This window comes from Eubalaena glacialis, chromosome 18 (assembly GCF_028564815.1).
Source record: "Eubalaena glacialis isolate mEubGla1 chromosome 18, mEubGla1.1.hap2.+ XY, whole genome shotgun sequence".
Taxonomy (NCBI): Eukaryota; Metazoa; Chordata; class Mammalia; order Artiodactyla; family Balaenidae; genus Eubalaena; species Eubalaena glacialis.
The window spans coordinates 13,459,007-13,474,858 of NC_083733.1; the positions used below are offsets into that span (position 1 = coordinate 13,459,007).

At 42.6% G+C, this 15,852-nt stretch overlaps 1 protein-coding gene, 1 long non-coding RNA gene and 1 pseudogene across 4 annotated transcripts in view; 1 reads left to right on the forward strand and 2 right to left on the reverse strand.

The window, feature by feature from the left end:
* Positions 1-63: 63 nt before the first annotated feature.
* LOC133078404 (proteasome subunit alpha type-2-like) lies at positions 64-802 on the reverse strand (annotated as a pseudogene).
* Positions 803-4,641: 3,839 nt separating this feature from the next.
* Positions 4,642-15,852, forward strand: part of LOC133079064 (ATP-dependent RNA helicase DDX19A) — a 28,915-nt gene continuing 17,704 nt past the window's right edge. The window contains exons 1-2 of one of the 3 annotated variants that reach the window (XM_061174346.1): positions 4,642-4,685; positions 13,198-13,246. In XM_061174346.1, the coding sequence (XP_061030329.1) occupies positions 13,198-13,246 (49 nt within the window). In that variant the 5' untranslated portion in view covers positions 4,642-4,685. Of the gene's footprint in view, positions 4,686-9,991; positions 10,139-13,197; positions 13,247-15,852 lie in introns of those variants that run through there. The other 2 variants (XM_061174345.1, XM_061174347.1) reach the window with 2 other exon arrangements.
* Positions 7,440-9,916, reverse strand: LOC133079067 (uncharacterized). Its single transcript, XR_009698033.1, has 3 exons — positions 9,812-9,916; positions 9,614-9,731; positions 7,440-7,928 (listed from the first exon to the last, which is right to left on the reverse strand). It is a non-coding gene; the product is annotated as an uncharacterized LOC133079067 (long non-coding RNA).

Below are 15,852 nucleotides of genomic sequence, written 5' to 3' on the forward strand. Positions count from 1 at the left end.
AGAAGTAAGTATGCAAAAAGTCTGCAAAACAAAAACATACTTTAAACATGTTTAAGTAGAGGTTATCTGAAATTCCAGATTTTCAGTCACTTCATTATTATGCAGTGGCAGCCAAGTAATCCTTAACTTCAGTTGGAGTCAGCCTCCTAAATCCGGCTTCATTGCAGATTCCAACTTCTATGTTATCTTGTCATCTGCCCTTCAAAGCTTTCCTTTAGGGTTGATATGGCTGTATGAATGGCATCTTCAAGTTCCAGATCTTTATTATATCTTTTCTCAAGGAAAGTTTTCCCATTCACATAGTCCTTTCCCATTGCTGTGGCTTTCCAGGCAAAGTAAGCTCCAGATGGATCTGACTGAAATAAATATGGTTGTCCCTCATTCCAACCACAAATAAGTAAAGAAACTCCAAATGGACGAACACCACCTGACTGGGCGTATTCTTGCATCACGGAAGCTACTCTCTGTACCAGCTGAGCTGTGGGAATGGGTTCTTGGTAAACGAGATAGTATTGTTGAGCCAGTTTTTGAGCTCTGTGCACAAGCACTCTGAAATCTGGGCCCATGCCGCTATACACCAAACCTGTATGCTTGGTGATTGGTTCCACTTTGTGGACACTTCACTCTTCATACAAAATGGATTTCTGTTTCTTCTCAGTTGCCAAGACCACACCATTTGCAGCTTTAATTCCCACTGAAGGGGCTCCTCCAGCTACAGCAGCCAAAGCATATTCAATCTGGAGAAGTTTACCAGATGGGCTGAATGTAGTCAGCGAAAAGCTGTAACCACGCTCCGCCATCTTTACCCAAAGACCCTGTTAATGTATTCTTTATTGATGTTTAACTGAATTATGACATGTTCATGTTACTAAGACATCATTTCTGAGTATAAGAAGAAAACAGCACGTTTTGGTTGCTGGTATTGGTGAAGATTTATGTATTATTCCATAGACTAGTCATCACCTGATACTACTATTCCATTTCAGAGTTGACATTGCTCCAACATAAGCAGTTGGGATGTCACCATAGGCCAAGGGCCCTACTCAGTTGCCAGAGGGCTCCTTACATTCCTGTTTTTCCTGCTGGTAAACCAGAGTATGCTGGCTAACTAATCAGAAAGACGGTAGATGCCTGCATTACAAAGGCCTTACATTCGATTTTCTAGTCCTAGGAAAGGAATACAAATAGGGCTTGGAAACAGGTCTTCTCCCTTTTTTGTTCCCATCTTGTTTATTATTTAACATGAAGGCTGTTTCATTCACAGTATCTGATATTCAGAAGGTAAGGATTTCTGAGGTTAGAGAAGATTTCATGAAGGGGTTGAGTTTGCTTATGAGAGAAAAGTGGGATTCCAAGTGACAAGAAGAGTGGCCTGGGCAGATTAGGCCCTATTAAGACCAAAGCAACTTCACTAGGATAAATGCAGTATACTGGAAGGGTAGTGAAGGGAGCAGCCTTGCCACATGGGCAGAGAAAAGTCTTGTTAAGTAGAAAAAGAGATTTGATTATTTGAACAGTATTTGGATTTAGTAGTGAATTGTCACAGATTCTTAGATCACAGGAAGTGATGAAATGGGGTTTTGGGAAAAATGGTCTAGCAGAGATATACAGGATATATTGGAGCTGGAAAAGGCTGGCATCTGAGAAACCAGTTAGAAGATTATTACATCAGTCCCATCACACAGTAAGTGCCAGGATGTCACTGGTTGTATTGAGAACACAAAAGAAGAAATGGGGAATTCCCTGGCAGTCCAGTGGTTAAGACTTGACGCTCCCACTGCAGCGGGCGTGGGTTCAATCCCTGGTCAGGGAACTAAGATCCCACATGCCAGGCGGCATGGCCAAAAAAAGAAAAAAATAGAAAGAAGAAGAAATGGACTGGAGGGGTGCTGCAGAGGAGGAATGGTAGACTTTTATACCTGCTTACTGTTGTTATTCCGAAAAGAATCTGTGGCTCTTAAAATTTAGACACACTATACACAAATAATTCTGGGGAGAAATCCAAAGGGAAGGTTTGGAAAGAACAAATGACATCAGGGTTGAGTCATGAATGAATGACTCACCAATGATGTCAGGCCTGTCACCTTTACAAGAAGGGACTGGCCCTTCTTCTTCACCAATACCCCTAAGCTATTGTAAATTTCAGAGGCCCTCTTCAGGTTTCTCTTGATCCTGAACAGAGAAAACAGGTTCTTAGGAACCCCCTGCAGTTTTATCTGACTTTGCTTTTCTGCTTGAGAATAAATGTTCTTTATTCTGTTGTCTGACTCAGGTTGCAGCATCTTCCAAAAATGACACAGTGGCGGTGAGGGAACCTGAAGGGCTGATGCTAGGAGGCTCCAGTACCCTGCTTTCCTGCTTTCCTAATCCTGAGTCTGGAACAGGGCTTTCCCGGAAGAGCTTCAAACACCTAGTGGGAAGTTAGAGGGCAGGTGGGGATCTGCTTGGAGGATATTTGTCACACTCCTACCTTCTGTCCTCTCTTTCTCCAGCCCCTGTTGTTGGATGCTCCTGCTTTGGCTTAGAAACTGTTCTGGCATTAGTATTCAGCAGAGCAAGGGGCTTCTCCTTAGTAGTCCTAATTGTAAAATGGGGAATAGGAGGAGGTGGAGAAAAAACATTAGATGAAGCCTGAGAGTGCTCGCTGTCCGGGATGTCAGCTGCTCAGATGAGACACTTATAGTCTCTGCTTTATCCATATCTCATAGGCAGAGGTGCTTGGGTGGCAGATCTTTCTTTTATGCAGGACTACAGCTAGCTACTCCCAGAGGAAGCGGGGTCGGGGAGGGGGGCTGTTTAAATGGAACTCTCCTGGAAGTACTAGTACACATTTTGTGAGTCTTTACAACTGTTACATTCTTATCCATAGGCTTCCAGCATCCTTGGAATTCTGCAGTTGGAGAAATGCCAAATAGTCTTAAGTTAGCTTAGACCCTGGTCTAGATCACCACTGTCATCTGTTCTACACTGGCTTCCTAACAGGTGCTCCTGCCTGTAATTGGGTTTTCCTCTAGTTCATTTGTCACACAGCAGCCAGTGTGATCTTTGTAACATTTGAGTCTGATTTTCCCACTCTCCTGCTTAAGCCCCCCATTACTTTCCATTTTTCTTAAGTGCAAACTGTATAACATGTTGTGTATATACACCTGACACATGTATGTAGTAGGCGTTCCAGATCAGGCACCTCAAGTCTCTAGCCTCACTTGCTTTACTTCCCCCCTTGTACTCTGCTCCAATTCCACCCTCGCCAAAATTTGCTTTTGTGCTAGGCCACGCCGCGGAGAGGTTGGTGATCCTGTGCATTTCCCTCTCCAGTTTCTCATTTTGAGACCGTTATTTCCTCCCCCAGCCAGCCCACTTTGAAGCAGGAACAAAAATTCAAAGAAACTGCCAGGACTTATGGATGAGGTTAAGAATGTTTCACCTCCAGGATTCTAGCTAAGATGGGCATGAGGAAAGAGAGAAGGTAACTCAAAACGGGAGTCCTCAGAGGCTGCAGGTGGTCAGGGAGCAGAGCAGAAGCAGTTCAGAGGATACTTTCTTCACGCCACCCCAGGGCATCACCTGTGGACAACAGTCCTTGTCTCTTAAAGTCCCCCCTCTCAGCAGAGCACCAGAGATTTCGGTACTCCGTGTGGGGAGAGGAGCCTGGAGGGGGAACCTCTCCTCTCTGCCAAGTGGGCCCCAAACAACCAGTGACCAGGTGCATCAACTGCCGTGGTTACACCTCTACTTGGAACTCTTCTCCCAGTTCTTCCCTTCCTTCTGTCTCACTCCTCCTAGTCCTTCCTCTTTCAATGGTAAAAACCACTTCAGGAAGGTATGCCTCAGTCCCCTGTCATAATCTCCAGGGTGCCCTGTACAGGTGCCTGTACTTCCCTTATTATTATTTTTTTTAATTTATTTTTTTGGCCACACTGCACAGCACGTGGGATCTTAGTTCCCCGACCAGGGATCAAACCCGTGCCCCTTGCAGTGGAAGCACGGGAGTCTTAACCACTGGACCACAAGGGGAGTCCCCACTTCCCTTACTGACATTACTGTGTCAGGTGACCTTCAAAAGGTCTACACAGATAGCTTATTTACTCCTGACAACAAATATGTTATGATTCCTATTCTACAGATGAGGACACAGGCACAGAGAGGTTAAGTCATGTGTCCTATTACATACAGGTCAGAAGTAGCAAGGCAGGCTACACGCCTGGGCAGTCTGGCTCCAGGACCCACCTTCTTAACCGCTAGGCTGTATTTGCCTCTTATACAAATATGTATATGTTTGGGACTGCTTGTTTAGCGTCTGTCTTCCCGTGAGGTGAAGTCCAGTAAGGGTAGGAGGTGTGTAATCAGTCATCACTGAATTCCTAGCTGTCAGCAGGCGTGTTGCTGCTTTGTTAACGTGTGTTAACAGTGGAGTATATTTTACAAATTTTCTGTAAAAATTATCCCCAATCACTTTTTCATACAATTTTTACAAATTGATCTTTATAAATTAGTCATTAGAACTTTGCGGGCCAAATACAAACTTGGTCTGGCTCCTGCCACTATTGCTAAATTATTTTCTGAATCTTACGGCATTCCTCTTTCCCTTCCCGTCACTTCCGGTACACAGAGGCATCACGAGGGAGAAGGAGCAGTCATTCCGAGAGCAGAGCCGCCATCCTATCGTGCCCACCCCCACCGCAAACGTAAGCAATGCGAGCGCCCGCACGCCTCGGCTCAGAACACATGATGGCGCCACAGAATCAGGCACGATCGTGAGATGTTCTTTGCCGACCCTTAATTGACTTACTGATACGTTCACTCCCTAATTCAACAGTTGTTTATTGTGTCTCTGCTATGGGCGAAATGCTCGGGATCAAAAGAGGTAAGGTCCCTGCCAACGGGACATACAGTTCACTGATGAAGACGAAATCATCATGTGATCCGGCAGTTCCAAACTAGGCGCAGTGTAAGCTCACCCAGTCAGCATCTAAGCCGGGATTCGGGCCCAAAGGGCTAGTTAGAAAGTGCCCGGGGCAGGGCTATTGCCCACCTCTGATTGGCTGGAGCGCCCGGCCTCGGCCAATCGGATACCGGCAAGGCTCGACACTTGAAAGTAAAGGGGTCCCAGGAAAGCCGGCCCCTCACTCCGCCCTTGGTTTTGGGTTTTATCGCCCAGAGTTTTCTGGAATTCGGTTGCCCAGATTTGCCACTTATTAAGCCATATGGTCTTGGGAAGTCAACTTCTCCGAACGTCAATTTCCTTATTTGTAAAATGGAGAAAACAGGATTGTTGTGAGAATTCAAGTAAATCATGTAGGATGCATTTTTAAAATGTGAGCTCTTGTTGTCATCTGCCCAGTTTAACTGAATCCGACTCAGGGCAGGCCGTCTAGTTCGCAGCTTCATGAGAATGTGCCCTTTTCGTTGGTCTCGGATCTGAAGAGGAATGGGATTCTCAGTGGCTACCAGCGGGATGCTGTCCTTTAGAGATATAAACCTCAGCTGACCAGGGTATTGGCAGCCTTGGCAGAGGGTTCCCTGTTGCCCAGAGCTGCTCCAAACAGGCTGGCTGGTTTCACTGTCCCAGTTGGAGCCTCAGCCTGCACCTCCCTGAGAACACTCACCTGGATTAAACAAATGCCAATCACCCTTCCAGTAGGTGCAGGCAGTGAAATAAATTTTAAAATTTTTTAGTAAGCACCCTAAAATCAAATGCAAGGAAAAATCCTATCCTCAATTCCCCCAGAGACATTTATCTCTAGGAATTGTGTTTCAGTGGAAGCAATGTAGGAATCACCCTCTCAGTGCTAGAGCAGCTGCACTTGGTAATGAAACAGCAGTGGAAAGAGGGTAGTAGGCACCCAGACTTCAATTTTTGCTCTAAGCAAGATCCTCTGCCTCCAAAATAACTTTAAATTGAGTCTTGATATTGCTGCTTTTGACTGTCATGAAAAGCTTTGCTGTGTTTAAGATAAAAAAGAGTAAGAGGGATAGTTGCCTCAAGATCTAGATTTTTTTTTTTAAAGCTATTGTTACAATAGTAAGACAGAAGGAGCATTTTTCCCTTAGATAACCAACTAGCAGTCTCCCTCAGTGTTGCTGCCTTACGTGGAGTTAGACCGTGGCGCTGCCTCCTAATAAACAATGTAGTCTCTAAGCAGTAACTCCATTGGTGGTGTGCTGGGAATTAGACTAGTCACTTGGGAAGACAATATGGCGTTTGGCATTCTTACTTCTGTAAGCATAATGTGTGCATGCCCTCTGTTTTGATCAGTGGTTAAGAACTGAGAAAACATTCTTACCCTCCCCCCACTTTAAAGTAAAAAAAAATTTATTACTACCTCTATTTTTTTTTTTTTTAACTTTTTGGGTTTATTTATTTATGGCTGTGTTGGGTTTTCGTTTCTGTGCGAGGGCTTTCTCTAGTTGCGGCAAGTGGGGGCCACTCTTCACCGTGGTGCGCGGGCCTCTCACTATCGCAGCCTCTCTTGTTGCGGAGCACAGGCTCCAGACGCGCAGGCTCAGTAATTGTGGCTAACGGGCCTAGCTGCTCCGCGGCATGTGGGATCTTTCCAGACCAGGGCTCGAACCCGTGTCCCCTGCATTGGCAGGCAGATTCTCAACCACTGCGCCACCAGGGAAGCCCACTACCTCTATTTTTTACACTTTGGTTTTCTCATTACATTACTTTGTTTTATTTTTAATTGACATATACATAGACTTGCAATGCACAAATATTAGGTGTATAATTCTAAGTTTTGACAATTGTATACACATGTGTAACCACCACTCCAATTAAGATACAGAACATTATAAAAAAAAATACAGAACATTTTCATTGTTATCGAATGGGGGTCCCGCTGCTTGCTGCTTACAAAATCAATACTCACAAATGGTAAAAAGGAAAAGGGCCTTTAATCAGAATGCCAGCAATCTGGGGAGATGGTGGACTCAACGTACCCCAAAAACCACCTCCGAAGATTCTGCTCGTGAAACTTTTAAAGGGAAGGACGGAAGTAATCTCAGTTAATCACTGAGATGGGGGTCTGAGTCATCGCCATCCCTCACTGTGTGCGGGCTCCTCAACTTCTTGTGATCTTCCTCTAGATGTGATCGTGTTCACACAGTTTGATCACAGAGTTTGTTTGGGAGATTACTGAAGGGGAAGCTAGGGAAGAGATCTAGTCATCTGTTAATCACTTATTCTTCTCTTCTACTTCTTTGATCTGTGGAAAGGACCAACAAGTTAGGCAAGGTTTTGTGTGACTAAAAGATTTGAAAGGCGTGCTTGGGCCACTGATGAGTAGAACATGGGGGTGCCGGGCTTAAAAGTTAGTTACTATACAGCTTTACTAAAGTGACAAGAAAAGGGGCTTCCTGCTGAGGGTGGTCTCCTGCAAAGAGCTGCTTACATTGAATCTCATACAAATGGATGAAAACAGTATGCATCTCTTGTGTCTGTCATCTTTCCTTCAACGTAATGTCTGTAAGAGTCATCTATTTCATCATGTGTATCAGTAGCTTGTTCCTTTTTATTGCTGAGAAGTATCCCATTTAATAAATATACCAAAGTTTATTTATCCATTCTCCTGTTATTTATTTATTTACTTATTTTTGGCTGTGTTGGATCTTCGTTGCTGCGCACAGGCTTTTTCTAGCTGCAGCGAGCGGGGGCTACTCTTCGTTGCGGTGCACGGGCTTCTCATTGCAGTGGCTTCTCTTATTGTGGAGCATGGGCTCTAGGTGCGCGGGCTTCAGTAGTTGTGGCTCGTGGGCTCTAGAGCGCAGGCTCGGTAGTTGTGGTGCACGGGCTTAGTTGCGGTGCACGGGCTTAGTTGCTCCACGGCATGTGGGATATTCCCCGACCAGGGCTCGAACCCGTGTCCCCTGCATTGGCAGGCGGATTCTTAACCACTGCGCCACCACGGAAGCCCCCATCCATTCTCCTGTTGATGAACATTTGGGTTGTTTCCAGTTTGGGACTATTATGAGTAAATCTGCTGTGAACATTTGTGTACAAGTCTTTATGTTTCATTTCTCTTGGATAGTAACTAGGAGTAGAACTGCTGGATCACAGAGTAAGTATAGGTTTAACTTCTTGAGAAACTGCAGAACAGTTATAGAAAACCATTGTACCATTTTACCTTCTCTCCAGAGGCTTAAGAGAGTTCCGGTTGCTCCTGACAGTTTCCTTGCTTGACCAACATTTAGTCAGGCTCCTGAACCTTCTCCTAGGACCATCTGTGCACTTGTAAAATCTAGTTTTAACAAGAACCGCCCACCCTTGATATCTGATCGCCCTCAATATCTGGTCAGGTTCTTCATCCTCCACCATCTCCCAGGTGTTGTCTGATCATCCTGGCCTGTCTTCAGCAAGAATACTGTTACATCGGTTTAACAAAAACTCTCCTTACCCCTGATGTTTCCTCTTAGTAATTTTCCATCCACTCCCCTGCTCCTTGGCTATAAATTCCCACTTGCCCATGCTGTATTTGGAATTGAGCCCAATTTTTCTCCTCTGGTGCAAAATCCCATTGCAGTCATCCCTATACTTATGGCAATGGTCCTAAGTAAAGTTTGCGTTATCATCTTTAGCAAGTGTCTTTGATTTTTTTTTTCTTTAACATTCCACAACCTTACCAACACATGGTGGGTCAATCTTTAATTTTAGCCATTCTAACCAGTGTGCAGTGGTATCTCATTGTGACTTTGATTTGCATTTCCTTAATAACTAATAATTTTTAATGAGCTCTTTTTCTTGTGCTTACTGACCATTTATCCTTTTTTTTTTAATATATACTTATTTATTTTAGCTGCGCCATGTTTTAGTTGTGGCACGTGGGATCTTTATTGCAGCATGAGGGATCTTTTTTTTTTTTTTTTTTTTTAGTTGCGGCATGCGTGTGGGATCTAGTTCCCCGACCACCCAACCAGGGATCAAACCCTGGCCCCCTGCATTGGGAGCTCGGAGTCTTAGCCACTGGACCAGCAGGGAAGTCATATATTCATACATTTTGACATAAATGTTGCAATGATTAGAAATGTGTCCTAGAGTAACATATTTTGAACTAAAATCTTCATTAGTCTATTCAGCCATACATTAAAAAATATTTATTGGGTGTCTACCATGTGCCATGCACTTTTCTAGGTTCTTTAATCAACTGTGATTAAGACAGGTAAGATCTTTGCTCTTGTCTGAAGAGTTAATATTTTAGTGGGGAGAGACAAAAAGTAAACTGGAAGCAAACAAGTAAGATGATTTTTGATAGTGTGGAAATGCTCACTGAAGTGTTATCAATTAATAATAAAACATGGAAACAACCTATATCCCTAAGGCGGGGGAGAAAGGGGACTTAGGTAATTTACATGATATGAGACTGACGGACTATAATGACATTAAATCGATAATTGACTTTAAAAAATACTTAGCCGTATAAAAAGTCAAATTTAAAATTGTATGTGTACTTTGTTTAGGACTATGTAAAACACCTGTGCTACGATGCATATGTACAGAAATTAGAAGGACCCAGAAGGTAAAGAAAACGCTGGGGGTTTTTTTTGTTTTTGTTTTTTGTGGTGGAATTATGGGGGTTTAGGGCGTTTGGTTTCGCTTTCTTTTTTGCTGTCTTACACGTTATCTCGTTCGCTAGCAGTCGAAACTGGCATCATAGAGTTTTCTCCTAGGACTTTCCTTTGCGCAAGGCTTTACAGCTCAGAGACTTATACATTTATTATGAGACGTGGCAGACCTAAAAATAAAATTTAGGTTACTTCAGAGTGACGTAAGGCAAAGAAGTGAGGTCTACGAGTTTCACCCCATATAACTTACGGATTTCCAGGCACGATGAGGTGGCTCCCGGGAAAGTCCGCGGAAAAACCACGTTTGCGCACGAGGAGGGGAATCGAAGCCCGATGTTAGGCCCTGCGTGGCGCCGCGCGGATGGTGACGTCTCGCGTCGGGCGGGAACTGACGTCACCTACGCGCATCGCCGCTTCCGGTCCGCGTGAGTGTGGTTCTTGCGCCTGCAGAGAGCTCGGGGCTGGGGTTGCCGTGTGTGCGGTTGTGTTTTTCGCCAGTCGGCCTTCTTCCTCCGGGACCATGGCCACCGATTCGTGGGCCCTGGCAGTGGACGAGCAGGAAGCGGCTGTCAAGTCGGTCAGTGGCTTCAGCTCCAGGCGGGGCGAGCGTAGTAGAAGGGCCCAAGCCGACCCTGCTTGGAGTCCAGGGAGCTCTCTGGGTTGGGCAGGCCCGTGGCCCACACACCCCTAAAGGTTTGCTGGGAGGAATCTCTTAGCTTTGTTTTGCGGCTAAGGCAGAAGAGACCAGTATGGAGCCTTTTCCTTTGATCTGGGCCAGTTAAAGACTTTTATCCTGTGGCAAATCTGGCCCTGCTATGTATGCTGTCTTTTCTGCACTGCATCTCCTTCTCAGTGGGGATTGTAAGAAAAGGCGCAATGCTGATTCTCTTTTTCATCTGGTTTCTGAGTGATTCTCTGCTACTCTTATTTTACCATTTTTTAGATGCGTGCTTAACATGGTTGGCAGTTTGTAGCACTTTGCAGAATAACAGATTCAGGTTTATATTTAGTGTTTCAATCTACTGCAAACGGGGGGAGGCACTACAAATTGTTTCATCTGTGTTTAAAGAGACATTTAATTTCATATACTGGTTCTTTGATTAATGAAGATCCATTCAGTGGGAAGTTAACTATAGTGTAAACTGTGACTCTCCGTTCTTATCTCTAAGTTACCTTTGTTTGGTGGTAATAGACCATTGATTTTAAGAATATAGGGGTTTTTTGTAGTCAAAAGTCTTCCCCCCCCCCACTCGGTGCGGCATGAGGGATCTTAGTTCCCCGACCAGGGATCGAACCTGTGCCCCCTACAGTGGAAGCGTGGAGTCTTAACTACTGGACCTCTAGGGAAGTCCCATGTAGTCTGAAGTCTTATGTAACCTTTTAATGCCTAAATTACATTTCTTTTCCAGTCACCCTTTATTGCTTTGGGAGGATTGTCAGTTTCTCAGCAGATAGTTGAAATGGGCTAAATCCAGGAAAGTTTAGGAAGAAGCTTTACAAACTAGTTAGGAAGCCTAGAATGTGGGAGGTGCTGTGAAAAGGGTAAGAATAATGTGAGAAATGAACTTTGAATGGGGAGAGGATGTTTATGAGTAGGAAAGTCAGGGAAATTCCTCGTGAAGAAGTTTATATTTGTGCTGGATATTAGAAAATAATCATTTAAGATAGAGATGAAAGTGAATGGCATTTTAGAATAGAATGCACAGAAGTGCTGGACTTGCCTAGAGAACAGGAATCAGAACTCATTTTTGCTGCAGCTTAAGCTTATCGGGTTGTAGTAGGAGCAGTACTGAAAATATCGTAGGAGTGTACTTTGGACCTTAACAAAGAACTTAAAGATGAAAGGCTTTATTTGGCTGGTTTGGGGGTTTTTAAGAAGGATACTGACAAGATTAGATCTGAGAGCTAGCAAGATTTATTGGACTGCAGAGAACAGAATATATTAGGAGTGATGTCTAAAGGAAAGGAGATCAATGTGGAAGTTACTCTTATAGCCCAGAGATAGAGGGCCTATGTTGAATGATGAAAGTGAAGATGAGGGGATGGATTCAAAAGATAATTGTGGAGGTATGAAGATTTTAAAAAAGAAGAGAAGGGAGATAAAGGCAAAGATTACTGTTTTCAACCTGGATCCCACAAGGTGGCATTAATATAGTGCTAATAACAGGATTAGGGGAGTGGGAGGAACAGCAGATTTGATATGTAGGATGATGAGTTCATGTTTGGCTGTTCTGAATTTGAGGTAAGGAGGACAACTTGGTAAGTACCTGTGTTGGGAATCACCAAGAGGTGTACAGGTTCAATGATTTCCCGGGAGAACTCATAGGACTCAGCATATGATTGTACTCACAGCTGTGATTTATTAACAATGAAAAGCAAAATTAGCAAAAGGAAAAGGCCCGTGTTGCAAAGTCCAGAGGAAACCAGGCACAAGCTTCCAAGAATCTTCTCCCAGAGGAGTCACAAGCTCCACTTATTTCCTGCTTAATTCCTCTAGCCACAGATTGTAACAACACATATGAAGTGTTGTCAGAGAAGCTCATTGGAGACTCAGTGCTCAGTGTTTTTATTAGGGGTCTATCACATCGTCATTCTTTGCCTAGCAGGTACCAAAATTCCAGACCCCTAGAAGGAAACCAGGTGTTATCATAAACCACATGTTTTTAGAAAGATAGTTAGTGAACCCCTCAGTGGTTCTGGGAATGGTGGGAACCCTCTCCAAATCCAAGTTTCCAGATGCCAGCCAGGGGCCAACTTTGCAAGCTGGCTTTCCTAAGGATAGCAGTCAGACCTGCTGTGTTAACTCTTTTCTATACAGTGCCCATCAAGCATTTGGAAATGTGGCACTGGAGTTCAGGAGGAATCAGGTCAGAAGTATAAAACTGACAGCCACAAATAAATCAAAAAGTATTATAAAGGATATGATTCTGTACTCTAGAATTTAAATCTAGTATTTAGCATCAGATATTTCCTAAAAGACAGTTACTGAGAATTGGTTTCAAATCTTTTTTAACCTACAACCCTAATCTAGCTGTGTTATTATGAATAACACAAATATAGACCTAAACATACTTGGTATCTGGTTTCAACCACTCTGCTTATTGGGTGGCTGGTATAAGTAAATGTTTTAAAATGTTACTTCCTGGGAATTCCCTGGAGGTCCAGTGGTTGGGACTCCGCACTCCAACTGCAGGGGGCACAGGTTTGATCTCTGGTCGGAGAACTAAGATCCCACATGCCGTGCGGCGCGGCCAAAAAAATAAAATAAAAATTAAAAATAAGTAAATAAACATAGCTTCCTAACAGTTGGGTAAGACCCTCCCCCCTTTTTTGTTTTACCATTTAGACTTGTGTACATTAGCTTAATAAATGTAGTTAACCATTGAACAACTTGGGGGTTATGAGCCCCCAACCCTCCCTGCAGTTGAAAATCGCCAAATAACTAACATTGTCCTTCCGTATATGTGGTTCCACATCTTTGGATTCAACCAACCATGGGTTGAGTAATACTGTAGCATTTATCCTTGAATAAGTGAACCCTTGAAGTTCAAACCTTGTGTTTAACGGTCAATTGTGTAATTCCTGGTATTTGGTTATCAGGTGTCTCTACTCTTGTTTCCTTTTATTCCCATTCAGATGAGTAATTTGCAGATCAAGGAAGAGAAAGTCAAACCAGATACCAATGGTGAGTCACTAGTAACTAGAAGCTACATGTGCACTTCTGCTTTGCACTCAGCTGCAATGTGGAAAGGAGCTTTCATTTAGCATGTTTGGCAAATGTCAGCACTGGATTTGAGAACCAGTAAATTCAGTTTCATTAATGATGGAGATAGATTAGTTTTCCAGATTTTATCTAGCTTCTGACTCCTTAAAATCAAGAATCACTATTGGATTGTACAGTCACTGTTCACTTGATAATGTTTCCGTAAGTTTTTTTTTAATTTAATTTTTTGAAAGGTTAATCTGGGTTCAAAATTCAGAAAGTATAAGTAAGTGAAAGGCCTCCTTCCCATCCTGGACCACCATTTACCCAGATCCCACGCCCCACCTATATTACTTTGCTAGGGCTCCCACAACAAAGTATTACAAACTAGGTGGTTTAACAACAGAAATTTATTGTCTCAGATCTGGAGGCCAGAAGTGTGAGATCAAGGTGTCAGCTGGTTTAGTTCCTCCTAAAGGCTGTGAGGAAGCATCTGTTCCATGTCTCTTCCTAGCTTCTGATGGTTTGCTGGCTATCTTTGGCATTCCTTGGCTTATAGGCATTTCTGCCATCAACACTCCAGTCTCTGCCTTCATGGTGTTGTGCATGTCTACATCCAGAATTTCCCTTTTTAATAAGAACATTGGTCATACTGGATTAGGGCCCATCCTAACAACCTCATCTTAACTAATTACATCTGCAGTGAACCTATCTCAAAAGGAGATCACATTCTGAGATACTGGGGGGTTAGGACTTGATCATATGAATTTTGGGGGGGACACAGTTCAACCCATATACCACCCTATGCCGTAAGTAACCACTGTTATTGGATTTTTAATATTCTTCCAAAGTTTCTTTTTTTTTTTAATTGAAGTATAGTTGATTTACAATGTTGTGTTCATTTCTGCTGTACAGCAAAGTGATTCAGCTATACATACATACACATTCTTTTTTTATATATTCTTTTCCATTGTGGTTTATCATAGGCTATTGAATATAGTTCTCTGTGCTATACAGTAGGACCTTGTTGTTTATCCATTCTATGTATAATAGCTTACATCTGCTAACCTCAACCTCCCACTCCATCCTTCCCCCAACCCCCTCCCCCTTGGCAACCACCAGTCTGTTCTCTATGTCTGTGACTCTGTTTCTGTTTCATAGATAGGTTCATTTGTGTCATATTTTAGATTCCACATATAAGTGATCTCATATGGTATTTGTCTTTCTCTTTCTGACTTACTTCACTTAGTATGATAATCTCAGTTGCACTTCCAATGTTTCTTTATGCAAAACAAATAAAGATTTTTCTCCCTCTCTCCCCCTCTCTCTCTCTCTCACCAAAAGATGGCAGAGTATACACAGTGTACTTACTTTTTTTCATTCAACAACATACCTTGGCAAGCTTTCCTTACCAGTAAATGGAGTTTCCTCACTCAGTTTTTTAACTGCATAGTATTACATTGTGTTGATAGACCATAATTTATTTAACCAGTCATCTTTTGATAGATACTTGGGTTGGTCACATTCTTTCGCTGTTATAAAGTGTTTCATGTAATAACCATGAACTTAATTCTTTTTACATGTATGCAAATACGTTTGTAGGATAAATTCCCCCAAAATGGATATCCATGGTCAAAGTGCACTTGCACTTTTTATCAGTATTTTTCAAGGTACCCTCCATAAGTATTATACCAATTTATATTTCTATCAGTAAAGCATGAAAGTGTTTTCCTATAGCCCCACCACAGAATTTTTAGTCAAAAGCTTGAAATTTTGCTAATCTGACAGGTAAAACATGGTGGATCAGTGTAATACCTTTTGTATTTCATTAATAAGGTTGAATATTTTCATAAGTATAAAGGAATTCGTGTTTCCTTTTCTACTGAGCTTTTTGTCTTTTTTCTAAATATGAACTTCATATTTTAAGATTGTGATAGAAGTTGCTAATACTTCAGTCAGTTTTGTCTTTTGAATTTCTTGTGTATTTTTGCTCTGCAAACTTTTTTTTTATTTAATTATTTATTTATTTGGCTGCACCGGGTCTTACTTTCGGCATGCAGGATCTTCGTTGCAGCATGCGGGATCTTTAGTTGCTGCATTCGGGATCTAGTTTCCTGACCAGGGATGGAACCTGGGCCCCCTGCATTGGGAGCATGGAGTCTTAACCACTGGACCACCAGGGAAGTCCCTCTGCAAACATTTTTATATAGTCAAACGTATCAGTCTTTTACATTATTATTTCTGGAATTTGAGTCAGTTTTCATAGTTCAGTCTTTGATCCTCTTGGAATTTTTCCTGGTGTGAATTGTGAGGTATGGATCCAAAGTGTTTTCTCTAGTGTGTTTCACCTTTTTAATTTCAAGATGGCTACAGATTTGTTTCAGTGCCACTTTTGTAATAGTCCATTCTTCCTCTCTAGTTTGAGATCCACCTGTATTATATACCAAATTCTGCATTTTCTCATCTATCCTATCAAGTTTATTTTGCATATTCATGTACCAGGTTCATATTCCTGATTGCTGGAGCATTATGACATGCTTTAATATCTGTGAGTGCTGGTCCCCATTCATTGATCTTTTTTTTTTTTG